Source organism: Drosophila teissieri, chromosome X (genome assembly GCF_016746235.2).
Source record: "Drosophila teissieri strain GT53w chromosome X, Prin_Dtei_1.1, whole genome shotgun sequence".
Taxonomy (NCBI): Eukaryota; Metazoa; Arthropoda; class Insecta; order Diptera; family Drosophilidae; genus Drosophila; species Drosophila teissieri.
Genome location: NC_053034.1, coordinates 14,606,039 through 14,631,790, shown reverse-complemented (window position 1 = coordinate 14,631,790; position 25,752 = coordinate 14,606,039). Strand labels below are relative to the sequence as shown.

The following is a 25,752-nucleotide window of genomic DNA, read 5'->3' as shown; positions in this document are numbered from 1 at the left end:
ATCTGGCAGCGCCCGCTGTCAATCGACTAAACATCGGCTGGAGTGTCATCGCTAGTCGCACAGCATTCGTATTTTAATTTTCACACGCAACGAACGGTGGCAGAAATAACGGTTGAACAATGGCGAAGAGTGTCGGTAGTGCGTGCGCGCAAATTGCGATCCTTTTGGCCATCATTTGCAGTGCATCGGAATTCGTGTCGGCCGTGTGTAAGTGAACTTGATAATTGGTGCTTCGCAGTTATTTGCCTATTTCCCAATCTCTTTTGTTTTACCCATCTCTGTCTTTATCCACCTTTCTGGTGTGTGTGTGTGTTTGCGTGCGTGTGCATGTGTTGTCTCTGTCAATGTGCTTTTGTTTGTGTGCGTGTGTGTGTTGGCTGTAAATCTGGTTGTTATTTTCTTGTACGCTACGCAGTTCGAATAAGACGAAAGATTCCAATAAGACAGAGAAACGCCTGAAAAAAAAGGACAGCAGCCCATTTATTTGCAGGGCGGGCTATGCACACATGGCGCGTAGTTTTTGTATTTTTTTAGAAGGTGTATTCAATGTATTTATGGCCTGTTGTTTGTACACAACGTTCGCAGCAAATGAAAAAGACAAATCATCATCAAAAGCCATGTTGTTGGCGAAGGGGAGGGCGATTAGTTGGTACTTTTTCGTATGGTGAAATTTACCGCTGCCATGTTGTATTTACTTCTTTTTTTCTACTGTTTTTTCGTGTGCTGGCACATCAAATGCGTTAATTGACAACAACGAAACAACGAGTGTGCGTGTGTGTGTGTGTGTGTTCCAGAGCAGTTGAGTGTGAAAATAGGCAACGTCCTGTGGCCCAACAAACAAAAAAAAAAAAAAACCCAAAAAGAAATGGAAATCAAACTCCCGCCGCCTTAGACTTTGTATTATTTCGAGTTTTGTGTTGTGCGAAGAGCTGCGCGCTCATTTGCGCCATGCTCCACTTAACGTGCAACAATTTTCCATCTGCGACGTCGCCACCAGGCGAACAACCTGCATATATCAATTGAAATCGCTGACTGGGGCGCAAAAGCTCATTGTTTTTGTCGCAATTTGCAATTGAAACGTAAACGCTGGAGCTGCTTAATAATTTGTAACGTAGATAACAGAAACAACATTACCAGGCTGGCAACTCGTTTGCCACCGTTCTTTCGCTTTCGCGCGTTTCTGCGACAGGTGGCAACTTTGCTGCCACCGGCTAACGGCACTTTTCAGTTTTCATTTCGCAATTTCCCAATAACAAAACACATACATAGTTTGTGGCGGGGGGGTTTGAATGGTGTGGTAAGTGGGGAAAATCGCTGACGTAACGCTTAATACCAACCACCCACTAAATGCGCCCACTTTGCACACGCACACACACACACACAGACCCACACACACTGGTACACCTATGTATTTCCGTCTTGTTGATTCAGTTTGTACGGCGTTTCGCTTTCTTTGTCTCCTTATCGGCTCATTTACTCATTTATTTTCAGCAATCCAGTCGCTTGGCATCAGTTAAAGTGCACTCGGCTATCTGCGTGGCCACCGCTGCCTATCGCTATCAAGATCTAGAATCTGCCACACACTGCCCCTTTGCTTCTTGCAGTGTATTGTTCCTAGATTTGCTTAGGGAAAACAAAGAATAGAAATATAGCAATGACTTGACGTTTCACTGTTTATAGTTTGGGCATTTACAGACACATTTATTTACAATTATATGCTTCAATTTCTGTTTACAAGTTCGTTCTCTTTGCGAAACATCCGCTTTGATCTGCCATACGCTTCTATAAAATTCTCCAAGTTAAATACAATTGGAAAAGATTGTGTGAAGTTTTTACGTTTCTGGTTGAACCACTTGAACACGCATTTTGCTGCCCACAGAAGTTGCTTGTTGGGAATATTATAACATTTCCCAACGTCTCGTCGTCTTATCACTAACAGAATTTTGAATTGCAATTCGCAACCCACTCCGGCGTGGACTTGCAACTGGCGTCAGGCCGCTACTGGCACCATCGCTTATCAAGGGCGTTAGCTCAGTGCTCCAATCTCTGGGAGGCAGTCAGACCAGAACAGAACAGAACAGAAGCCATTCTGTCCGCTTCGATTATCACTCCTCCTCCCGTTTTGCAGTTTGCCAGCCACTCTCTGAATTATCAAATTGTCCATTCTCGCCGCTTTTCCGGTTTCAGCAGCAGCAGTGAAAGTTTCTAAATTGCATGCACACGGGGAATGGAGTTAACTAACTATAACTAACTAACATGTATCCATGATAGTGCGTCATCGGAAACGAGAAAACTTTTCTACTTTGCGTCGAATGCATTTTTCACCCCAACTCAATTCGTGTTTTCATTCCCATTTCGGAACATGTGCTTTCCCAAACTCAGTTATCTAGCAATTTCCTTTGTTTACTCGAATGTGGGGTGTCAAAAGTGTCAGGTCAGCAAGTTTGATGACTATTTTGTACAGTCTAAGTGTTTTCTTAGAAACTTAGAAAACGACGACAACTACAAAAAAGGAAACTACGAAACCTCAGATGACAAAAAGGTACAACAGGTTATCTTTCAGACGCTGCTAAAGTGCTTGACTAAGCCGATGTGGTCTGCTTTATATTATAGCCAGATAACAACTACTCAGCTTCGCAAACAGGTTCCGAATGCTTAGGGGCTGATTCCATTTGAAATCTAAGTTCAAGTTGCAGATCTTTTCTCCTATTCATGGAGTTATACTTACTTCCCACCGATGCCACCGATGGAACAACTGAAACCCATTGTGGATCTGCCAGATCTGCGCAATTCGACAAATGCATCGTTTGTCAATGTTTCTCTTGGCCATGGGAACATCATTAGCACCAGATCATCATCATCATCACCATTATCATCATCTTCATCTGGCTGCCCTGCTGTTCGCTTCTCTGAATAAAAAGCTGCGGCTTGCCCCCGTTTTTGCCCCAAGGCACACAAAAAAAAAAAAAAAAAAATGAAAATGAAAATGGATGGGGCTGATAAGCTTTTCCGCCTAACGGCGACCAAAGAACTGTTAATGTCTTGGCACTCCGGGCACGTCTGTCCAGCGCAAACAGCGGATACAAATGCACGGCGCTGGGTACACTGAAAGAAAATGTGATTGCCGAAGCGAATTTACATTCGCTTTGGATTAGAACCGCATAAAACAGAATGGGTTTCGAACTTGGACATTCACCACTTGTCAATCTGAGTTCTGTAGAAAATATCCACCCAATTACTTTAAAATGAGTTAGTTGGTTAGTGCGATAAGAAAGTAATACCACTGAGAATGTCACAGTCAACATTTTTAACAGTAAAGCAACAATCATTTTTAATTCGGCACTCGTCATATTTTAGATTAGTTTATCATACCAGTGAATAACGAATTCTTGGTAACTATACACATATGTGCTTAAATACCATTCTCAAAGTCCTGTGAATATGTACTTGTTCTCAGTGTCGTCATGTTTAGTTACGTTTTTCCACCGCCCGTCAATTAACTGCGCAAGTTCAGGTAAAAGCGTGCGACGCAAATTGTTGCGTTTTTTAGGGAAATGCTGATAAAAAGTTATCAGTGATGCAGGTGGCAATAATGCGACTGAGATATATAGGTTGCACAAGCTAGAACAAACGACTGCACAAAAAGTTTAAAAATGTGAAATAAAAACAGCAACAAAGCAAAGGTTTTATTCAGTTGACATATCAATACACATACATATGAGGAATTAGTTAGCTTCTAGTTTTTTTTAGCACCATTTGAATGGTCTCAGCACACTTTAAAGAGCTCAGTGTATTAGCAATTAAGTTCAGCGAAATACATAGCTATTTATCGAAAGAAGAAAGAGCACTGTTGCTGGCGTATTTGAGTTGCCGAGCTCAATGTCAAGTGATTCCACAATGCAAATTCAACCAAATGCGAAAATCGACTTATGTACATATGTATGTATGTATGTATGTACATATGTATGTTGCACACCCAAATCGAGTTGGCATAGTAATAAAAACACTTCTTCTTTTTGGGGATCAAAAGGGTCGAACATAAACACAATTTTGAAACGTATTGTCGTACTTCATTCGAGCTGCCATAGGCCATTTAAAAAAAGCCATGATCCCAGACTAATATTTACTTTATGAATATGTATATGTATATATACAACTTTTTGCTGATAACCCACTATTGGCGATATGTTATTTGATGCGCAAGCACTTATTGAAATTCAATAAGGGCTGTGCAAATAAGTGCGAGCAGTGATACAGAAACCGAAAATTCCCCAGGGAAGTGCGGATAAGAATTTATGCAAATTGGCACTCAACAAAAACGTGCGAACGCTCATATCACAACCAGCATTTTGCATCATAGAATTGAGAGAGTGAATGTGTACCATCGATTTGATCGACTTTCATTGATTCATTCGTCCTTCACACCTTGTTTTGCAGTCGAACAATTAAAGAATTTTCCCCGAAAGTGGAGCATCGTGCAAAAAGTATTTTCGGTAAGCCAAAGGTCGTTATCATGGCAACTACACTGAGAAAAATATACACATCCAATGGCACTTTTTCTTATGTTTATGCAATATTATAAACTTAAATCTTAGATAACTATTATTAATTACTACATTGCTTCGAATTGATTGATCTCAGCAAATTGACTTGGGAATACGAAACTGGGCATTGTTCCATTTGCAGATATATGTACATACATATGTACATACATGTGTTGAAAAACGAATCGGTTTTCAATCAAGTGCGGCATAAATTTACGCCAATTATTTCAACGACCATAACAGAAACCCTGAGGAAAGACTACAAACCGCCACTTACAGCAATTAACACTGGGTTCAATTGGATCGGCGTCACGCGAACGTTGATCGTTGGCCTGGACGGCGGGTTGGTGGGGTTTGTGGGGTTTTCGGGGGGGTGGGTGCTGCCCCGTGGGCGGAGCGGGTAGTGGGTGGTGGCGATTTACGGGTGGCAGATGGCAGGTGACGCTTCCAATGGATGTGCATGTCATCCCGCTGTGCCGCGTCACTTGGCCCGCATCTCGCATCTGCAACGAATAATTATTTAGAAAGCTGCTGAACAAATGGGCGGGAGCACTCTAAAATAACATCCATCATTTACCCAGTTTATTTTTCTGGATTTAATTTGACTTTTTCTGGAATACAAACCAAACTATGTCGGCTATCCTTTTCTAATTTATACCAATTTTCTGCCGAGCAAACAAGACTCATGGTGTGTGAAGCTGACCGAAAAGAATTTGACATTCCATCATCCCCATCATTTTTGGTTGTGCAGAGATGCGTTAGATGGTTCAACTGGTGCGATTTATTATTATGGTGCATAGTCTATCCTATAGTCCTTCAAATGGGAGATGCCAACAAATGCATCTGGCAGATTCAATGGTACTCAACAGCTGTATAAGACGAGCCTATGAGTTACTTATTTGTAAACATGTTAATTAGTATTATGTGCGGAATCGAAACAATTTCGAGCTTTCCTGCATGGTTATCCTCGTAACAACGATGCCAACTAATTATAAATCAATCAATCACGGCCAACACGCTGGCATTCGAAAGTTTGGGCCAACAGCTACTAGTTATGGCCGAAGCAATTGTAATCAATATTGTTTGTGTTTGCATGCACCGCCCAACCAGCCAACCCCCCCGAAAAACGCCAACCGCATGCTTTAATTGTTGTAATTGCAATGGGTGGTGGTGGTGGTGGTGGGCTGTCGACAATGCCATTTGATGTGGTATTGTGGTATTCGCAGCAGTGCATACATAAGCACATGCACATATGTACATATTTATGTACGTATGTATAGTATGTACCAAGTGCCATGTAAATACATGCATGTGTCAGTGCACATGTGAGAATGGAAATAGAAAATCAATATCGAGAAGGGCTTCAAGTAACAGCTGGGTTAATTACAACACAAGCAAATGGGCACGCAAATGAGCACGAAATGCGCTTGTAGCCCCAACGAATGTCCTGTATGCCCTAACATGCCCAACAACATGGCCAGGATATGCAGCCGACTGTGATTACAATCACCAGTTTAATCCTTACATCCTTACATACACATACTAACATTTCCCCTGCTCTTCTTATCATCTTCTAGTGCATCAGGAGGCGTACGAGATCGTGGACTCAAATCTACCGAACATTGCCGCATACGGAGTGGTGCCACTGAGTGCGGATCAGCTGCACCGTCAAAGGCGAGCAGCGGTCGTACCGCCACCGGTGCCGTCGGTGACCACGTACAGAGGCGCCGCATCCGTCAATGCCAGTGCGGAAGCTGGGGGAGTCGCTGGAGCTGGAGGTGTGGCCGCAGAGACCACGGTGACCACCGTGGACAACAAGGCGGCCGGCGATAGTGTGTCCTACAACGTGCACAATGTGGGCGTCAACGGCACCGGACAGCGGAAGACATACGATGTGGCTCCGGCCGTCGATTCCAACACCACTGGCGGCCAAAGTGCGCCGGCTAACAAGAAGCCCACACTGTTGGCCCAGTCGGGATACCCGAAGAAGGTGGCATCAACCATGACGGATCCCTCGCCGGCGGTCATCGATGTGGACGTGTCCAAAGTGGACGTGCCCGAGGAGGATATCGAGGCGGCGGTGAAGAATGCGTCGCTGAATGAGACCGTGGACTACCACGACTACTACAACAGCGTGCTCTATGTAAACAAGGACGAGGTGTCCTCATTGTGGAACGAACTGAGGAAAACGCCAGTGAACACCATGCTCTCCTCGTCCCACCGCAGGGCCATGACGGTGGAGCTGAAGTTTGACTTTCCCTTCTACGGACACAATGTGCGCAACATCACGGTGGCCACCGGCGGTTTCCTCTACACCGGCGAGTACGTCCACTCCTGGCTGGCGGCCACCCAGTACATTGCCCCACTGATGGCCAACTTCGATACGAGCATGTCCAACGACTCGTTTGTCCGATTGAACGACAATGGTGAGTTTAGGGTCCACAATTCAAACGTGAATTTGAATTTGTGATTGAAAAATCATTTAGCACCCATATAATCCTCGTTAAAATGAATGTGTCATCTGCTTGTATTCATCAAGTAGAAATTGTACGAAATTGTGACTAATAATACTTCAATTTAATGATGCGTTTGGCATATGTCGAATTCCCAATTATCAGCTGCTTAGTTGAGTCAGCTTCATTCAATTATTACAATGTTATCGCTGTGCTTCTTTATTACTTAACATTGTATAAGTAATCATAAATGAATCTGTTTTCTGTTGCTAATATTTAAACAACGAATACATAGAAATACATGGCTAAGAGATAAGATGCCTTTTAAATCGCACTATAAGGCAAAGTATGTTAAGTATTTGTTCGTGCACTAGTGCCGAAAATATGAAACAATTTGCGGTCTTGAAAAATTCAAATACAATGTCTTGTTTTCCAGGAACCGCCTTCACTGCCCTGTGGGAAAATGTGACGCTGCAGGACAAGCCGGAGTTCGGCAAGTTTACGTTCAGCGTGACCCTGCACCAGAGCGGCGACATTGTTTTCACATACCTGCTGGTGCCCACGCACATCAAGTCCATCCAGGACAAGGAGCATCCGGTCAAGGTTGGCCTCTCCGACGCCTACATCATCGACAAGCAACTCTACTGTGAGTACCATTCGCTTCGTTGTTGCAGTCGTTGCAGCTAATCAATGTCCTTTCACTCCGCCAGTTGCCCGCCGAAAGACAATCTACGAGTACCACCGTGTCTCCTTCCAGCAGCAGGAGATCACCAACTTCACCATCGTCAAGCTGGCGGCACAGCCCACCTGCCTTGGCTACAATGACTGCACTTCGTGCATCAACCACAACACAACGTTTACGGTGAGTGCTCCGCCATTGCCAGTTACCCAGGGTTCACCAGCTAATGGTTCTTATTTTGCAGTGCCTATGGTGCTCGGCGCTGAATCGCTGCTCCACGGGTACCGACCGCAAGAAGCACGAGTGGGTCCAAAAGGGTAAGCTCAGCCCGATCGCAATCCTCTTATGGGAATTTACTTTATGATATGATTCCAGGATGTGACACCACCGCCATTCACACCAATAGTTCGTGCCCGGCCCTCGGCGATAAGGGTAACAATGCTGCCGCCCAGGGAAAGAGCGGTTCTGCGAACACTGGCGCCAGCAATGGTGCGACAGACCCCTCAACGGCATCCACCGGCTCATCGCCGCCGGTCACGGAGCCCAGCGTGATTAGCACGAGGGCACCACATGCCACCGCGTACATAAAGCCGGGGGTGGAGGCCTCCAGTGATGTCCATAGGGACACAAAGGTCGGCAACGCCGAACTATCGAAGGCGGCAGCGGACAACAAGAGTGTGGGCGTTGCCTTTGGCTTCATGGTGCCCATCTGTCTGGTGTTCGCCGTTACGCTGTGGCTCTTCTACGCGTACCGCAATCCGCACACCAAGAGCGGCCAGCTGCTCATCCAGGTGAGTTCCTTGTCTGGGCATTTATGCTATGCCATCAGCGGTTACTCAATGTTGTTCCATTTCTTTCCATTACATGCAGTCCAAGCAGGTTTGTGCGCCATCGCAAGCATGTTCTTTTATCAATAATGAGCTTTTTATAGGAGTATTTGTTTATTTTTTGTTTTCATAAAATGAACTCTAATATTTTAGTTGCTAGTAATTATTGAGTGTTATTGAGCGAAACGCACTAATCGTTACTTTCTCCACAGTTCCGTCCCAGCCAGTGGTCATGGAGGCGTGGCGAGGCCCGCTACACGGCGGCCACGATACACATGTAGGCGGTGATCGCCGAGGGCGTAGAGGAGGGGTACAGAGATCGCGAGACGTGGGAGGGAGCTGAAGCTATACCGACGATGAATCAACAAACCAACCAAACGAACCCTGATCCCTTAAGGAGCAGTATCGTGAACGCGGGGGCACTGAGAACTGAGAAGCAATCGCCATCAAATACGATTATTTTACAACATGGACATGGATCGCCCGACCGACCGACCGAGCACCGAGCGCCAGGTGCAATCCTATATTTTAAAAAGACATTTGAAACCCGTCTGCAATTGTGATGTTCCATGTCCACAATGACAAACAAAAGACCATTTTTTTGAACTGATTGTTGAGATTTAGCTCAGAATGCTGCCGAAACCTACAAAACAAAAAAAAGGAGAAACAAAATAACAAAATAAAATAAAAGCAATCTAGAAGTGTAAAGTAGAGCCAGGACCTGAGTGCTTGAGTCCCAGTCCCGCGGAACCAACTGCTCAATGAATAGGAGAAAAGAAAAGAAAACAACAAAAGACGACTGGCAACAGCATGAAGTGATCTGTTAATGTATCTTTTTACCTTTTTACCCTACCGCCTGCCCCATTAGACAAAAGAGCAAAAAAAAGAGAGAAAATTCTATGATAACAATAAATACCCCCGAAGACAACTATTGTATAACTCTGAGACCAACGGCTCCCACCAGGCCACGCACACACCCACACCTAAAGCACACACACACACAACACACACTCACACAACACACACAACATACACTCACACACACATGAGACACACACACAGACATAGGGCAAAGTGCTTTCAATTGTTTCATAGTTCAATTTTGTTTAGTGTTCTTTTAACTTACTCTGTATTCTCTGTACTCTAAACCCCCAAAAGCTTGAAAAGATGTCGAGGAAGGGCTGTAACTATATGTGTATTTTTTGTGTGCGTGCGCGTTTTGCTGGACTCTTCGCCAAAAGTTCTTCCTCAAACTGTGTAATTGTATTTTTTTTATTGTATTGTGTATTTTTGTTCGTATTTGCGTACATTTCGTTTCGTTTCATTTAATTTCGTTTGTTTTTGTATTTTAAGTGTGTGTAGCTTGGCAAGCAAATTCGGGAAAATGTACTACTGCGAACACTGGGCGCAGTTTTTCATACACTGTATTATACGCGATTTGTATGCAAGTTTATTGTGTAAATGGCAAATGCGTGCAGGGAGGGGATTCAGATTTCAAGGCGAGCACGCAAAAGCCCTTTTATATTATACATATATCCAAGACAACCTCTTCTTTTTGTTAGTATTTTTTTCTATTAATTAATATTACAAATGCAAATAAACAATAAAACAATAAACGAGAAAAACAACAAAGAAAATAAATAAACCTATATATATATACATGAATATATAAAATGATAACTAAACGCGGTGTGCAAAGCTAAACTAAATCTTTAATTAACTAAGTAAGGGAGATTGGAACGAGGAGAGGAGATTTAAATATGTAATATCAATAAAACCAATCCATGGAATAAAAACCCCAAGCATGCAAGCGACAACAACTAAGAAATTGTATAACAATGTATTTTGATAAAGAAATTAAACTTGTATTTTAAGTTCTTCGTATGTATACATGATAATTTAAATAAAAGAAAAAAAAAAACATTCTTGAAAATGAAACCAGCTTGGCTTTTGTAATCAGAACCCTTGTGTGGTGAACGAATTAATTGATAATGACTGTGGGACACATAAAACGCCATATCAACGTATTTTGATTTTGTTTAATCAGCTTTTTAGTTATTTAAATATTACATATTATTCGTTAAATATTGCACATCAAAACCACATTCCTTCTAAACAATAATAATCTGTTCAAGAAAGTATGTGTAGACTGCCTGCAGAAGTGATCCTGCGAAGAATTATCTCAAATGTGGGTGGATGCCCAGCGGTGGTCACTTGGTCTGCTGGCGGCACTTCCAGCTGCTGGCGACCCGGATCTCCTGGAGGCGACTGCGCCGCTTGGCCAGACCAGCAGGATCACTGGCCGTCTTGCGCAGCTGTGGCCCCGTGTCAACAGTTTTTCCTGTTTTCTTTTTCTGTTTTCCCCCAACTGCCGTTTTCTCCGTTTCACCATTCGATTTTGTGATATGCAAACCGGACGGCGAGCGCCCAAAGGTATGCTATGCAAATGCAAGTCGGGCTTTTCTCTTTATATATTATATTATCTGCTTTGTTAAAATTTTTAATATTTGCTTCCCATATTTAACTTTATAAATGTATAATTTTTCTTTTTAAAATGATAAATAAAAGAAGCAGCCACAGAAGCCGAGCCAAAAGTCGGAAAGTTATGCGTCCCCCTCCATTGCCACCCAGGTACTCACCCCTTTCCTCAAGCTCTTTCCACGTCAGAGCCGACAGCTGGTTGTAGCTCCTGGAAAATAGCTAGCTCAGGCACTTCCTCCACTCCAGTAGGTCGAAATCACATTATTGATATCCTCTGCTGCCATGTATCGCATATCACTGCACCACTCACTCGCAATTAGTATTTAAAAAAAAACATCGAAAAAGTGGTTTGCTTATGTAGGACTTTTGAGAAGCGCAGAGGAGGGCACATAGATTTTGGTATTATTTAGTATTAAGTATTTAGTATTATTTAGTATTATTTAGTTTGGACAATTCAGTGGCATCGTACCAAGGTATGTATGTACATTTGCGACATGCGGGCTCTTAAAAAACAATGTTTTAAAGTCGAATAACGAAAACCAAACAAATGAAACGAAACGAAACGAAAATCAGAAGAGAACTAAGAAACCAATTTAAGTGAAATATACAAAGATGAGAAATGCAAACAATAAATTAAATAATTCGACTTAAAAACCTCGCTGTTTCTCTTTGTCACACTTTTTAGTCACACTTTCCCTATCAACAACACCAAGTTCAAGAACTAACACATATATTATTATATTACTCAAATTCTATTATATCTCCCCCAGGGCTTGAACTTTGAATCGATGGGATTTGACAAAGCTACGAACAACAAATATATATATAGACTCCTACTCCTAATCTAAATACAATAGTAATGCTTGACCATAATCTGCCATCGACTGCAAAAAGGAATGATAAGCTAGCTGGATTTCTAAATTCGTACGCAATATTAATCAGCTTGGACAGTCATATATAAAATCGTAAAGAGTACTTAGGTACCAAAGCCAGAAAATGATAGTGGCAGCTGACTGATCCTTGAAATGAGCTACTCTATGGTTATGAATAGATGAATGTCATAGAATTTCTTCATTTTAACTTAACTTTTCATCTAACTTATCTACGAAATCGTGTAATCAAACTGAATTTGATTAATTACAAGGATCTTCCGCAATTGCAAATATTTTCTAACGAACAGGAGCATCTTGCTATGAAAAAGGTTACTTTTAAGGATAAGTATATATGTATATATATATATATTGCTGGCTTCATCAGACCGCCAATGGAACCCACTGGGTGTAGGGCAGCATGGGGATTAAGTAGCCAAGTTCCAAGAGCGGCGAATAGTTTTTGCCCAGACCTCGACCACAATGGACACCTTGCTGGTTGGCTGGACGCAGTGCGGCGATGTGCTGCAGGATAAATGGAACACGCTGCTGGACACCGTGGGTGAGGACTCGTGGCGCCTCTGGGTGGTGGGCAGCACGCTGGTCATCTTCAGCGTATACTGGCTATATGCAGGCATCTTTACCCTGATGGACATCACGAATCGACCGCGTTTCCTGCGCAAATACAAGATCCAGCCGGGCCAGAATGAGCCAGTGGATCTGGCCAAGTTGTGGCATGCCGTCAAGGTGGTGCTGTTCAATCTGACGGTGGTTAACTTTCTGGTTAGCTGGGTGGTGTACGAGTTCGTTTACAAAACGGAGAACAGCCAGGACATCCGGGTGCTGCCCACATTCAAGCGATCCGTGCGCGATTTGGCCGTGTTTGTGGTGCTGGAGGAGATCATGTTCTACTATGCCCACCGCCTGCTGCACCACAGATCGGTGTACAAGTATGTCCACAAGAAGCATCACGAGTGGACGGCGCCCATTGCCGCCATCACGCTGTACGCGCATCCGGTGGAGCATGTGGTGGCCAATCTGCTGCCGGTGGCCACGTCCATTGCCATCCTGGGCACCCACGTGGCACTGGCCTATGTGATCTTCGGCCTGGCCATCATCAACTCGATGAGCGATCACACGGGCTACAGTTTTCCGTGGTCGGCGGGATCGGTGCGCTTCCACGACTATCACCATGCCAAGTGAGTATCCTGGTTATCCTAGTTATCCTTATCTCCTCCCCTGTCCTTCCAGGTTCAACTACAATTACGGAGTGCTCGGTCTGCTGGACAAGCTGCATGGCACATATCGCGCGCCCGCGGAGCAAAGGGGTCCTTCGCAAAGGATCAGGAAGTCCAAGAAGTTTGCTAAGTAATTCAATTGATTTAATAACTTCTTAACTTTTTTTTTGTTATACTAGTTTTTTATTGCTTAAATACACCAAGGTCATTAAAAATGATTTTAGCTTGAAAAATAGTTGAGTTTTCGCTGTGTAAATGCTTACATAGAAATTAGATGTGTTCTAATTGTTCTATAATTAAATATTATCTTTATAAGCAATTGCGATTGAGCACTTGTTTTGATTTGACTTGTATATACAAATATACATATGTTGCAAAAATAAATAGCTTGTAAATATTACAGACTTCTAGTTTGGATTATGAACAACAAAAGCTTTTCACTTTCCTAGCCAATTTAGCAACCTTATGCTTAATCACCGACTAAGTGTTTAAAGCTTAAATTCTTTAAGTGGCTCGAAATTGGTTTATTGATGAGTGGGTTGCACCTGTTCCAAAAACTTTCTTATCGACAAGACCCTCCCCAACCATCAACAGGGGAATAAAATGATAGCGCACAATGATAGGACACAAAACCAAAAAACAAAAAAAAAAAAGAAGGGGGGGAATTACTACAGATATGGGTTTATTGAGTGTCGCGGAGCAGAGAGCCGCCATCCAAGCCGGCAATCCATTCGCAGATCCGCTTGAAGAACTCGGCGTCCACCAGCTCGATGATGCGCACGTTCTCCGGATACTTCTCCCGCTCCCGCAGATGATCGAGCACCATCTGGCCACGGGTGTGGGTGCCACGCAGATCGACGGTGGCATGCCAGGTGTTGTGCCGCCGTGTCAAGTGATCCTCGAACAGCCAGACGGCCACTGCGATGGCGTCGCAGGGATTCCACGTATCGATGCCGTACTGCTCGATCATCGGCAGCCACTGGGCGGCCTCCACCTGGTTGAGCATGGTGATCGCCGGATGGCCGGCGTCCTTGGCCCGCGCAGCGAACTCCTTCAGGCGCCAATTCTGCAGCAGAACATGGATTCATGGATTAGGTATGAGAAAATCTTTGCCAAGGATTAGAAGGTTTAACTTACAATGTGTATATTGAATCGCTCCGGGAGGCAGGCCTCCCACGGCAGGATGGTGATGGGGCAGCGGGTCCTCAGCAGCACCGTGTGCGCCGCCTCCGGATCCGAGTGAAAGTTGAACTCCGCCGAGCGCGAGGAGTTGCCCACGCCCTGGTAGTTGCCGCCCATGATGAACAGATCGCGGAAATTCTCGCCGAACTCCGTGCCGTACATCGTATAGCCCAAGGCCAGATTCGTCAGCGGGCCGACGGCAAATACTGTGATCTGTTTGGGCCTGGAACGGCAGAGATCATGGATGGCGGTCACCGCGTGCTCCGGCTGCACGATGTCCTCCAACCTGACGCAGTCGTCGGTGAGACAGTCACCGAATCCGTCGCGGCCATGGAAATACTTCTTTTCATCCTCCAGCGCGGGAATGAGGGCATCTACGGCACCGAGGTATATGGGAATCTGGAATAGGTAAACACAATGCTCAGATGCAAACAAGGAAATATGTATTTTCAGAATGAAAAATTCGCATATAGTACGTGAAACATGTTAAAATGGTTTTTGGGAATTTCCATCTAATTGAAATCAGCATTTCAAGCAATCGCAAGCAATGCTTATTATATTAGACATATATAAGCGAATGTGTCGTTGTTGTTAAATCTTAAAATAATATGTATTATATATATTATAATATTCATACAGTATATTGAAATAATCGATTGCATGAACCAATGTAAATAATGTTCTGTTTAATTCATTGAGCACACGACACTTGCACAAAATGTTTTCACTTGAAAGTCGCTTGCACTTTTGCTTTTGGAGTTTAAAATATATTAAATAAAAGTGAGATATTGCGATTTTTAGAACAAAGTGCACAACTCCTAGTTTCAGTCCACAAATGACTTTCGAAATAAAAGGGAATCGATTCGAATTTTTCTCCCTGTGCAGTTGAGTTTATTTATATTTATATTTACGTCTGTGCGCTTGCAGGCATCCAGAATCCGTCGCATGTTGCGGGCAGCGTTCTCCCTGCTGGTGTTGCCGCATCCCATCGTGGTGATGGCCAGCAGATGAATCCCGTGGCTCTCGGCCGCGTGCAGGAGCAGGAGCAGGGCCCAGGCATCGTCGCTCCCACCATCGCAGTCGAGGATCGCGTATCTGGGCGATGGTGCTCCGTATCCTACTCCTGCTCCGCCTCCTCCTCCTCCGCTGTCGCCGCCGTTTTGCACTGTGCGTCCGTCCGCCATCGCCGGCAATTGGTGAATGTGCCCGAGCAGCGGACTACGGACTACCCATATACTAGGCACACACGGCAATCATCTGGCCGGACTTCGTCTATCGCCCCGGTTCTGTCTCGGTTCCGTCTCGCCTCTGTGTGCGCCTCTTTCTCTTGTTTTGGGTTCTGGGTACTGGGGCATGGGCATTACCAGCGCACCATATCACGGAATTTCATAATGCTCTCGCTCAACTCAACTCAACCGAACTGAACTGAACTGAAATGAGCAGCTCACATGGCGGTGGGCGATAGCGATATGTCACCATGTGTGCAATTCAATTCATATCTGCGCTGTATTTCACGTTCGCGCGCCCAGCGAGAACGGGACAAACGGATAAGATGTGTGGGAACACTGCCACCCATCTGGTGGTCGGCCAGCGAATGCCCTTTCCTTCAGCAGATGTTACCCGCAGGCAAGTCGGAGTTTCGCAGTTTCGGAGTTTCCTTGATTGGAGTTAGCAGGAAATATATATCGATGGGATACGATGGGATCAGCTCAATGATTTCTGATTTTCTTCGTCCGTAAAATCAGAAAAACTCAGCTATAGTAGCTAAGGAAAGCGGTTTTTACAAAGGTGGGTTAAATCGTCATAATTTGGCTAAAAAAATTACATTTATATATAACTTTTTATCAATGCCAAGGAGCCAAATAAATTTCTAAAGAAATTTGGAAAAATAAATTTTTGGTAAATTTTCTCATATTTTGTAAGGGGTAACATCATCAAAAGTTGGAAAAAAATGGCAAAAAATGTAAGTTTCTTTTTTTGAACACAGTTCGATTGGAAATTTAATTACGAACTCGGGGAGATATAACATTCCATATTCAGACAATTATTTTTAAAGTTTCGGCCAAAAAACGGTTTATTTAATGATGAAAATCGAAAAAACTGCTTTTGGAAAATTTAATAAATTTCTCATGGAAATATTTATCATCAAAATTTGCAAAAAATTGAAATTTCCAAATTTGAATGCAAATCGATTGGGAATTGAATTCCGAGCTCAACGAGGTATGCCACTTCCAATTTGGAAGTTTTGTATTTCGGAAAACTAACTTTAGTTTAAAAAAATGTATTTATGAATGGTTTTTTCACCATTACTTCGTATACTTCACCAATATGAGCGTATAGCTAAAGGAATTACTGCTTTGTACAGCTGCTTAACAATGCCAATAATAAAATAATAACATATAATAATCCCAATAAAAACTACAAGCGTATGACTTTCTCTTTAAAGAGACGTCGCCATGGAAAGCAGCAGCTGCATAAGGGAAGAATTCAATTCACAATTTAATTCAATGAGTAAATGCGATGGGAAGCGAAGGGCAACTGGAACCACTATGCTCGTCTGGTTGCAACAATGGTAATCAAGTTGCGGCAGGTCGTCGCGATAGTGGCGATCCATGGTGAGCATCGCCCACTTGCGACACTTGAGGTAATCTAGACTATGGAATCTAGACTCTAGAATCTAGACTCTAGAATGCCAGACGAGTACAGAGGGTACATCCCATATAAGTGGATGAAAATGAACGTGGAACACCCACTTAAGTCATCAAACGACTTTGCTCTATTTGGATAGTCTATTTTCCTATTCATGGGTGTTGCAATGAGACCTTAGGTTGCAATGTTTAAGTCTGAAATAAATGCTTTGGAATGGGGCTGCAATGAGGGTTCTTCTTTTGTTTAATACTTTACTTCTATAGTTTAATTCAATTAAGCAATTAAATACAAATGCTGGTTTAAACTAAAGGTAACAAGAATAGGAACCTATATAAGTTGATTCTAATGATAAGGCAGTAAACTTCAGTTAAATATTCAAACTTCTATACAAATATATAAATATATTATATGTATTCATTTATTTCTTTTACTTTGTTATTTATAAAATAATTAGTTGCACTTACAACTGAATACCCTATACATATGCATCACCTTGCAGCATTTCATATGTTACATGTTGTAAAACTGCAGCTTACAGCTGTTTATTTTACAGATGATTTTATTTATTGTTACAGATGATTATTCCTTCAGAAATTTTAGCAACTAATTTTACTGCTTTTATTTAGTTGAAATAAAAATGCAAGTGGATAACAAAGCCGTAAAATACATTTCAATAGTGGAACACCATTCACCCTTCAGGGGAGTGGGCAAATCACCTCCATATTCCTCCATGGATTCATCGTTGTCCACCCTGCTGCGCCAGCGAAGAGCAACCTGCCGAATTTAGTTAAATATAGTATTTTATTTTTGGGGGCCAACGCAGCGATAGTTCCGTAATCGATAGAAGCAACACAGCAACCAGTTGGGAATAGGGTTCGACATGGACGAGAAGCACCGCCTCGTGGTCTACGACTGTGACATTGGGACGGATGACGCCTGGGGTCTGGCCATGATGCTGCGGGCGGAGCAGGTGACTCTGCCCGGCGGAAGGAGCTGCAGAGTGGTGGCCATAACGACGGTGCAGGGCAACACGGACGTGGACAATGGCACACTGAATGCCCTGCGGGTGCTGCACACCTTGAACAGGCGCGATGTGAAATCCTTTAAACAAACCCGTTTTCCAACTGAATCTCTAACCATCTGATCCACACCACAGGTAGCCGTGTTCAAGGGCTGTGCCGATCCCATAGTGCCCCGCACCTGGCAGTACACCCACCGTTTCCATGGCCAGGATGGCTTCAACGATGTGGGCAACTATCCCGTGGTCGATGTGCAGCAGGAACTGCAGCCGGAGCACGCCGTGAATGCCATGTACCGCCTGGCCAGCGAGCATCCCGGTCAAGTGGACTTTCTGCTGTGCGGTCCGCTTACCAACTTTGCCAACTGCATCAATTTGTATGGCAGCGCATTTCTCGAGAAGATTGGCCGTGTCTACATAATGGGCGGCAACATTTTCGGCAAGGGCAATGTGACCAAAAGTGCCGAGTTCAACTTCATGATGGATCCGGAGGCGGCGCACATTACGCTGGAGCGATTGCTGGAGCCGGCGTTCATCCTGCCCTGGGAGCCCTGCATCGATGGCGAATTCAATACCACGCTCGACTGGCGCCTCAATGTCCTCGGCGCCGTCGATCATCCGTTCATAGAGCTGCTCACGCGTGCGGAACGCTCCATGCTGGAGCCGCGTGGATTCGTGAAGTGGATCAGTTGCGATTCCCTGCTGACCGCCGCCTATCTCTTCCCAGAGGCGATGATCGCCGAGCAGCGGGAGTACTATGCCACCGTGGAGCTGAGTGGCCACCACACCCGTGGCCAGATGGTGCTGGATCACCTGCGCGGCCGCAAAGTGGACGACATCCATGGCAAGAAGATCAATGTGCACGTCATTCGCCGCCTCAGCAGTGACTCGACCTTCCGCACGATCATCGCCTGGACGGGATTCCTTCCCAATAGCGATATTGCACCACTATGCGCTTAGCATCCGAAATATATTTCAAGTTTATTTCCAAAGCCTTTCATGTGGTTTATGGCCTGATAAGGCATCAGGTGTTCTACGACTCCGTCTCAGATTATACTACTTGGCTGTGGATAGGGATGATAACCCCATTTTTGAGATATAAGCCATATAAGTGGTTCACCCCACATGCATATATGTTTTCTAGAAGGAACCATAAAGTGCCCAGTCCATTTGAAACTACAAAAATGTCTGGTGTATATATTTCCTTCTACAGAAGTGTATAATCAGTGTTCCTTTAAATCGATCTGATGCGAGTGTTCAAATTCACAATGTGCTATAAGTCTACATACTTGACTACAAAAAAAATAATGCCCATCTCCCAAGGAAGTGTTTTGTTTAAAGTTTGGGGAATTAGCACAAGCTGCATTGGTCTTAAACCTAAAATCGATTGCACAATTCAGAAAGTAAATACAATTTGAATTGCTCTTTTATGTGCAATATGCAAGTTAACAAAAGTTTAGATGCTAATAGCAAATATTTGTGATATCTTATGGGTGAACATATATAATTGACGTTCCTAATTGGTTTTGTGTAATGTGGTGGTTAGCTTTAATGTGGAGAAAATGTCTTATAATCAACAGATTCATCTTAATTCATAAACATACAGTGCGTTTTTAAAAGTGCAACTTTTGGAACATTTGAACATTAAACTAATTTCCCCAAATTGGGTTACATATAATTTATGATTTTTAAATACGGCGTGTAGTGAAACAATTCTATACCAGTAAAAATATTTAATTATAGATACACGCATCGTAATAAATCATTTGATGTCTTAAAAATCAGGTAAAACAAACAGTTTAATGCCAGTTTAAGCCGCACTGTACACAACCAATAACACAACAGGTAATATCGTTCTTCTGTAAAGTCAGATGATAGCGTGATTTATCCAAATAAACGGTTTTTGAACAAGATTGTTGTACAAATTGTTTGGACAGGCGGACGAACTGTTTGTCCAGTTTTTAGCTTGAGCATAAGACAAGATTATACACTTATACACTGTTTAGATAAGGCAAACTGCAAAGGACTCTACGAAGGCTGACTACCTAGAAAAGGATCTCTACGCCTAGGCCTACACATATGTATGAATTCCAATTCTGTATATGTACAGGATAATGCCCTTTGCTGCCGAATAGTAAAGCTACGTTATTAGTGATTTAATGACTGCCAAGTGCTATGTCATATAGATAAAAGAGTAGTCTTAACAACAGTTTTGGATTACAAGAAACATTTTAAGACAGAAATTACAAAAGGTTAGTATAAAACTGTAAGTAACTGTAGTTACGGATAGGTTTTTCTTTGGAATTCAATTTATTTAATGGCCATATAACTAGATCCAAATGTATATTTACGGAAACATTTAAGGAAACATGTTTTTGCGAGCAATAGAAGGCACATAGTTGCAAAAGATAGCCGATGCCTAAATCTAACAAATTTCAAGAGCATTTCTTAGCGTGGCAGCAAAAGACATTAAGCTGTGGTAAAAACATCAACAAAAAAGAAAAAAACTGTGTATAATATAATTCCAGTGCGTTGCGAGTATGCCGTTCCTAGACGGGAATGCCGGTGCGGTCCTTGATCTTGCCCAGCACATTGACGTGCACCTTGGAATAGCCACTGGGCTTCTTGGAGAGGCCGCCTGGAGCAGCTGCACCTGGCAGTGGCACCGCTGCCGTGGCAATGCCCACGTCAATCGATGCGGACGCCGAGGCCGAGGACAATGGTGACGAGTGCTTGGAGTCGTCCAGGTGGGAGGATCTCTGGGTGGAGAGCAGCAAGTCCTCGCTGCTGGGGCGCAACTGGGCGGACGATGGAGTGTAGATCGGCTGCAGCTTCTCCACCTCGTCGTCGATGGCCTTGAACTGCCAGCTCCAGTTGGGTCGATACAGGAAGGGGCGATGGTCAAAGCGATTATCATCCGGACTGTAGCTCTCCGCGTGGACCGACGGCGTCAGCACGGTCATCTTGTGGCGATTGATGGCGTAGCAGCGGAAGAAGTGCTTCACCTTCTCGGCCACCTCCTTGGGACTGAGGTCGCCCTTCCAGGTGGCCACCAGGTGGCAGAACATGCTGTACGGGCCGCAGAAGGACTGCTTGCGCAGGCGCCCGTACTGGGAGAGCTCTGCGTAGGTCATTCCCATGTCCTGCTCGTCCGTCTGCTGCAGCTCCCCGTTCTCCTGCAGCGGCTCCAGTTCGGCGGTGGGCGGGGCATCGATGATGGACTCCAGCACGGGCAGATTGAATCTGGATAATGGGTATAATCGAGGTTAGTAAATGATATCTATACTCGCCGTCAGGTAGCGCAATATTTCCGTACTTATCCTTAGCATAGGTCAGAAACCGGCGTAGATCCATCTTGGAGATCCCACCAATAGGATTGATGTCCGCCGAGGAGCAGTCGTACTTGGTGAGGTAACCGCGCAGGGATTCATCCACATTGGCCGAGCCCAGGACGAGCAAGCCACCGGGCCTGTTCCGCACCCACAACATTAACTGGGCAAAGATGTAGGCCAGGACCATGCGTATCCTCGATTGCATATTCTGCAATGCCAGATTCTGTCGGGCACAACCACCCTGTGTCCGGAAACGGGGCGTCAAGCCGGTGACGGCATTGAATATGCTCAGCAAGGCATTCACCGCCGAGTCAATGCTGATCTCGATGTGGTAGCTGCCCAGTTGGTTGGCCAGTTGGGCGGCCCGCCTGCGGGTTTCCTTGCTGCTGTTAACGCTGCCCATGTAGCAGGTGACCAGCAATCGGTTGCACAATCCGGCGGCATTATCCGGTGTGTAGTCGGAGTCGGCAAGAATTTGTCGGATATCGTGGAGCACCTGGGCGTCGCCCAGCTGGACAGCCTGCACGATCTGCCGGCACATGGAGTGCACTATGGTGGCCGAGCTACTCGAATCGACACCACCGCTTAGGGGTAGGAAAAATCCACCCTGACCGGATCGCCTCAGATAGTCCCACAGCCAACAGGCCGGTCCCAGGGCAATCTCCTCCTCCGGCGTAAGAATTGGCCAATTCAGTGGCGGAGTCGACGTCTTGAAGATGTCGCTGTGCGTGGACATCTCGAAGTCACAGTGAATCCGTGGGTAATCCGCTGCCGATGCGGCCGCCATGCAGCGTGACCTCAGGCTCACGCGGTAGGCACGAATCTCCTCCAGATCGATGGTGGCCAGCGTGACCTCCACATCCTGCAGTGCAAACTGCTGACTCCGCGCCAGAATCTCGCCATTCAAGGCAATGGCCGAGCAACCATTGAAGTACACCCGCTGGCCATCGCAACCGCGAAGATTGCTAAACAGATATGCACCGCCGGCCTTGAAGCTGGCATTCCGGATGAGGTCGCTGGTGATGTGCGCCTTGCGCAGCTCCATGTAGCTGCCGGAGCTGTTCACGATCAGCTCCACGCCGGCCAGCGACATCTCGATGTGCTTGCTGCGCACATTCCACAGCTCCTCGCAGATCTCGTAGCCCAAGCAGGTGTCCCTGGTGGCAATCACCGCATCCCCAAAGGGCACCGTCTGCTGACCCGTATGCTGGGCAATCATGCGCGGCAGCACATACTCCTCCGTTTGCAGGGCTTTCGTCCAGGCGGTGAACCAACGCGACTCCCTATAGTTGCCATCGTCGCACATGGCCATCTTGGGCCGGATGAGCAGGATCTGGCGATTGAAGAACGCCACCCGGCAGTTGTAGGCCACATTGCGATGCATCACCGGCATGCCCACGTCCACCAGCATATTCTCACTATGGTTGGTTGAAGTGGGTTAATCCATGAGGTAAAGGAGTTGTATTTGAATGGTCTTACCACATGGGCGACATCATCACCTCCAGCAGCACCTCCCACGAGTGCAGGAATGTGTCCGGCTCACGAAAGTGGTCCTCGCAGCTGTAGCCGCTGTGAATTATTAATTATGAATATCATTTTGATTGGAACTTATTCATTGTAGATGTCGGTACTTACCAAACCTCCAGCTCCGGTCCCGTGCGATAGCTGGCGCCCATGTCCTTGGCCTCCAGGATGGACTGCAGTATCCTCACCATGTTCCCCTCAAAGTCCAGTGCCCATTGGTTCAGCGTGGACACCGCCACGGTTACCTTGCGTCCCATTTTCTGTGTTGATTCCTTCTGGATGTTAAAATTCCGTTTTTAGTTGGTTTTTTTGGTATATGATGTTTTGGTTCCTTGTTGTGTTGCAGTTGCGCTTAGTTTTATTGTCAGTTCAAAAATCGGCAGTTATTAACTGAAAGTGAAGAATCAGAGACGAATGGTGGTGTCTTAATGGGCTCCAATGCACAATGCAGCTGCAATTAATTTGATGGCAGCCAGCGATTCAATTCGATGCACTTGGTCGACTTGTGGGGCTTTTGGGTCTGTGTTGATTTTGCTGTTGTTCTTGTTTGTTTTGTGTTGTTTGTTGTTATGGCCATATATCTGGGTTATTGATCAAACAGCCGCAGAGTCGCCGGTGGCAGCGGCACTCGCAAAATTGGCCCGCTGACGTAGCCGGCATCTAAAATTAGAGCTAAGGACCAAGTCAATGGCAGCGGGACAGCGGCACTGCAAACCGGAGGATAATGCGACACAGAGCCCATCGCCAATCGCAAATCGCTCAATTAACCCTCGAACTTTTGCAAATTGCACCAAAAGTGGCCATAAACCAAAGCGATTTGGCAGCAGTAAAACTTAAATGCAGTACCTTTGCTAGATGTCATTTACAAATATCGAAATGCATACGAAATTCTCAAGTTTAGCAAATGAATTTCGCTATATTTGTATCATTTAAATAAAGAAAGCTTTGGATGATTAGGTTGATTGTTTTGTGAAATGAATTGGTGTAATATTTAATTTTAGAATTTATGTTGGCATTTCGGGTTAATTCCAGGGCCGACATTTAACCCTTGCTGGTGCGTTGCAACACATTGCAAATTCCGCATCAAGTTAAGGAATTTCCGCTGCTTTGGCCACTTCCTTTCACACTCATGGCCCACATTTCGCCCACTTCCCCCCCACTTTCCGCCCCAAAACCTCCCTGAAACATCCACCATTACCTCACTTATTCCCGCCGGTTACCACAGCCCCCATATATCATCATTCATGACGCACTTTTGGCATTTCAAGCTGAAAAATTGAAAGCCAGACGAATAATGTGCAGTAATGCACAGTAAAAATATTTAAAATATTTCAATTTAAATATAAATATAAATAAAATAAAATAGTATTTGCCGCTTTCTTCTATTGGGCGGTGATATTTTTTATAAATAAACTAAGCTTACATTGTTTACTCTCAACTATTTTGATCTTTGTACATATTTTTGCGCAGTGTTTTCCGCAGCGCCATCCTTGTACCTCACTTAACCAAAAAACCTTATCCAAATTTACTTTGCCAGGCAACAAAAGTTTAAAGCACGCAGCACACACACACACACACCTGCACACACACACATGCATGCATGCATGAGGTGAAATTTCGCATAAAGTTCAGAGTTCATTTAGTTTCGCCCGTAGAAGTCGCGCATATTTCATTTCTCCCGCTTGATGGCTGACAGGAACATTCTCCCCAGCTAAAACTCAAATTCAAATGCAAACTGGAGAACCCGAAGAGTCCAATGCCCCAACCCCAGCACCCCCAAGAACCCCCAACTTCCCCCGAATCCCCCATAAAAGTCTGACAAAGTTGCGTTTAGGATTTTTCGACGCCTCGGCGTTTTGTGGAAATGTGTAAAGATGGACTGTCAGGTGCAGAGCTGTCAGTTTCGGTGAAACAAAAAGAAAATGAGTGGAGAAAAGTTGCGAAAATAGCTACACAATACTATATTAGAAACATCAAAATGATGGTTTATTTTAAGTTAAATAAGGAAGCAGTTAATTGATTTAAAACAAGTAATTGATTTGAAATAAGGAAACAATTAATTGATTTTAAATAAGAAAACAATTAATTGATTTTAAATAAGGAAACAATTAATTGATTTTATTCATTGATTTAGTTAATGAGGACATGGTAATGAGATCTATTTAGGGACTTTCTATTTATTACTTTCAATTGTTTTTTTCGAGTCTGAGAATAATTTTGAAATAAATACTCCATATATCCGCAAAATATATCTGTACCAGAGAACTGCAGCAAGCCACCGGCACTCTAAGTGCACCCACTAAACACCGGGTGTTTGTTGACACTCTATTTGCGGCAATAACAAACACCCGGGTGTTGTGCCACCTTTGATGTTTCTAATGTCTTAACAAAAAACAATCTTATATATTATTAAATAATAGGTCTACCTAATTAACACTAATCTATTTCTATTGTTCCAGCTGGCATGCAAAGTGAAATTATAAAATTATAAGTAAGATAGCTGAAAGTATTACGTTACATTAAAAGAAAATAACGAATAATACTAAATACCAAAAAATACTAAGTACTAAATACTAAATAATACTAAAAACTAAATACTAAATAATACTAAATACTAAATAATACTAAATACTTAATACTAAATAATACCAAAATATATGCGCCCTCCTCTGCGATTCTCAAAAGTCCTACGTAAGCAAACCACTTTTTCGATGTTTTTTTTTAATTACCAATTGTGAGTGAGTGGTGCAGTGATATGTGATATATGGTAGCGGAGGAGATCAATAGTGTGATTTCGACCTACTGGAGTAGAGGAAGTGCCTGAGCTAGCTATTTTCCAGGAGCTACAATCAGCTGACGTGGAAAGAGCTTGAGGAAAGAGGTGAGTATCTGACACCCGGGTGTTTACGAACCATAAATGAGTGTTTTTGCCACTCTTCCCCTTTTGGGCACTTGC

The 25,752-nt window shown here is 44.1% G+C and overlaps 5 protein-coding genes across 6 annotated transcripts in view; 3 read left to right on the top strand and 2 right to left on the bottom strand.

Annotated features, from left to right (window-relative positions):
- Window positions 1-35: 35 nt before the first annotated feature.
- On the top strand, window positions 36-10,441 carry LOC122623512 (plexin domain-containing protein 2). Its single transcript, XM_043802715.1, has 7 exons — window positions 36-207; window positions 6,122-6,970; window positions 7,434-7,643; window positions 7,708-7,859; window positions 7,921-7,993; window positions 8,052-8,467; window positions 8,716-10,441. Exons 1-7 carry the CDS (start codon window positions 120-122, stop codon window positions 8,782-8,784), a joined length of 1,857 nt encoding a protein of 618 aa, XP_043658650.1. The 5' UTR covers window positions 36-119; the 3' UTR covers window positions 8,785-10,441.
- Window positions 10,442-12,330: 1,889 nt separating this feature from the next.
- On the top strand, window positions 12,331-13,605 carry LOC122623659 (fatty acid hydroxylase domain-containing protein 2). Its single transcript, XM_043802934.1, has 2 exons — window positions 12,331-13,052; window positions 13,105-13,605. Exons 1-2 carry the CDS (start codon window positions 12,337-12,339, stop codon window positions 13,223-13,225), a joined length of 837 nt encoding a protein of 278 aa, XP_043658869.1. The 5' UTR covers window positions 12,331-12,336; the 3' UTR covers window positions 13,226-13,605.
- Window positions 13,606-13,756: 151 nt separating this feature from the next.
- On the bottom strand, window positions 13,757-15,806 carry LOC122623658 (uncharacterized protein C1683.06c). Its single transcript, XM_043802933.1, has 3 exons — window positions 15,185-15,806; window positions 14,229-14,672; window positions 13,757-14,157 (listed from the first exon to the last, which is right to left on the bottom strand). Exons 1-3 carry the CDS (start codon window positions 15,455-15,457, stop codon window positions 13,774-13,776), a joined length of 1,101 nt encoding a protein of 366 aa, XP_043658868.1. The 5' UTR covers window positions 15,458-15,806; the 3' UTR covers window positions 13,757-13,773.
- Window positions 15,807-17,510: 1,704 nt separating this feature from the next.
- LOC122624887 (uncharacterized protein C17G8.02) lies at window positions 17,511-19,037 on the top strand. Its single transcript, XM_043804647.1, has 2 exons — window positions 17,511-18,015; window positions 18,079-19,037. The coding sequence occupies exons 1-2, from the start codon at window positions 17,803-17,805 to the stop codon at window positions 18,898-18,900; spliced, it is 1,035 nt and encodes a 344-aa protein (XP_043660582.1). The 5' UTR covers window positions 17,511-17,802; the 3' UTR covers window positions 18,901-19,037.
- A 109-nt stretch (window positions 19,038-19,146) lies between these two features.
- LOC122624885 (glutamine-dependent NAD(+) synthetase) overlaps window positions 19,147-25,752 on the bottom strand; it is a 34,863-nt gene continuing 28,257 nt past the window's right edge. For both annotated transcript variants that reach the window (XM_043804645.1, XM_043804646.1), the window contains 4 exons: window positions 22,908-23,186; window positions 22,752-22,841; window positions 21,257-22,690; window positions 19,147-21,183 (listed from right to left, as the gene is read on the bottom strand). In XM_043804645.1, coding sequence (XP_043660580.1) covers window positions 20,490-21,183; window positions 21,257-22,690; window positions 22,752-22,841; window positions 22,908-23,053 — 2,364 coding nt within the window. In that variant the 5' untranslated portion in view covers window positions 23,054-23,186 and the 3' untranslated portion in view covers window positions 19,147-20,489. The remainder of the gene's footprint in view (window positions 21,184-21,256; window positions 22,691-22,751; window positions 22,842-22,907; window positions 23,187-25,752) is intronic.

Excerpts from the sequence above, each read along its gene's own strand:
- LOC122623659 (XM_043802934.1), top strand. The coding sequence starts at position 12,337 with ATGGACACCTTGCTGGTTGGCTGGACGCAGTGCGGCGATGTGCTGCAG. Across the intron at positions 13,053-13,104 it reads CACGACTATCACCATGCCAA|GTTCAACTACAATTACGGAG; the intron begins GTGAGTATCCTG and ends CTGTCCTTCCAG.
- LOC122623512 (XM_043802715.1), top strand. The coding sequence starts at position 120 with ATGGCGAAGAGTGTCGGTAGTGCGTGCGCGCAAATTGCGATCCTTTTG. Across the intron at positions 208-6,121 it reads GGAATTCGTGTCGGCCGTGT|TGCATCAGGAGGCGTACGAG; the intron begins GTAAGTGAACTT and ends ATCATCTTCTAG. Across the intron at positions 7,994-8,051 it reads GCACGAGTGGGTCCAAAAGG|GATGTGACACCACCGCCATT; the intron begins GTAAGCTCAGCC and ends ATATGATTCCAG.
- LOC122624887 (XM_043804647.1), top strand. The coding sequence starts at position 17,803 with ATGGACGAGAAGCACCGCCTCGTGGTCTACGACTGTGACATTGGGACG. Across the intron at positions 18,016-18,078 it reads ACACCTTGAACAGGCGCGAT|GTAGCCGTGTTCAAGGGCTG; the intron begins GTGAAATCCTTT and ends TCCACACCACAG.
- LOC122623658 (XM_043802933.1), bottom strand. The coding sequence starts at position 15,457 with ATGGCGGACGGACGCACAGTGCAAAACGGCGGCGACAGCGGAGGAGGA. Across the intron at positions 14,673-15,184 it reads ATGCCTGCAAGCGCACAGAC|ATTCCCATATACCTCGGTGC; the intron begins GTAAATATAAAT and ends TACCTATTCCAG. Across the intron at positions 14,158-14,228 it reads AGCGATTCAATATACACATT|AATTGGCGCCTGAAGGAGTT; the intron begins GTAAGTTAAACC and ends GTTCTGCTGCAG.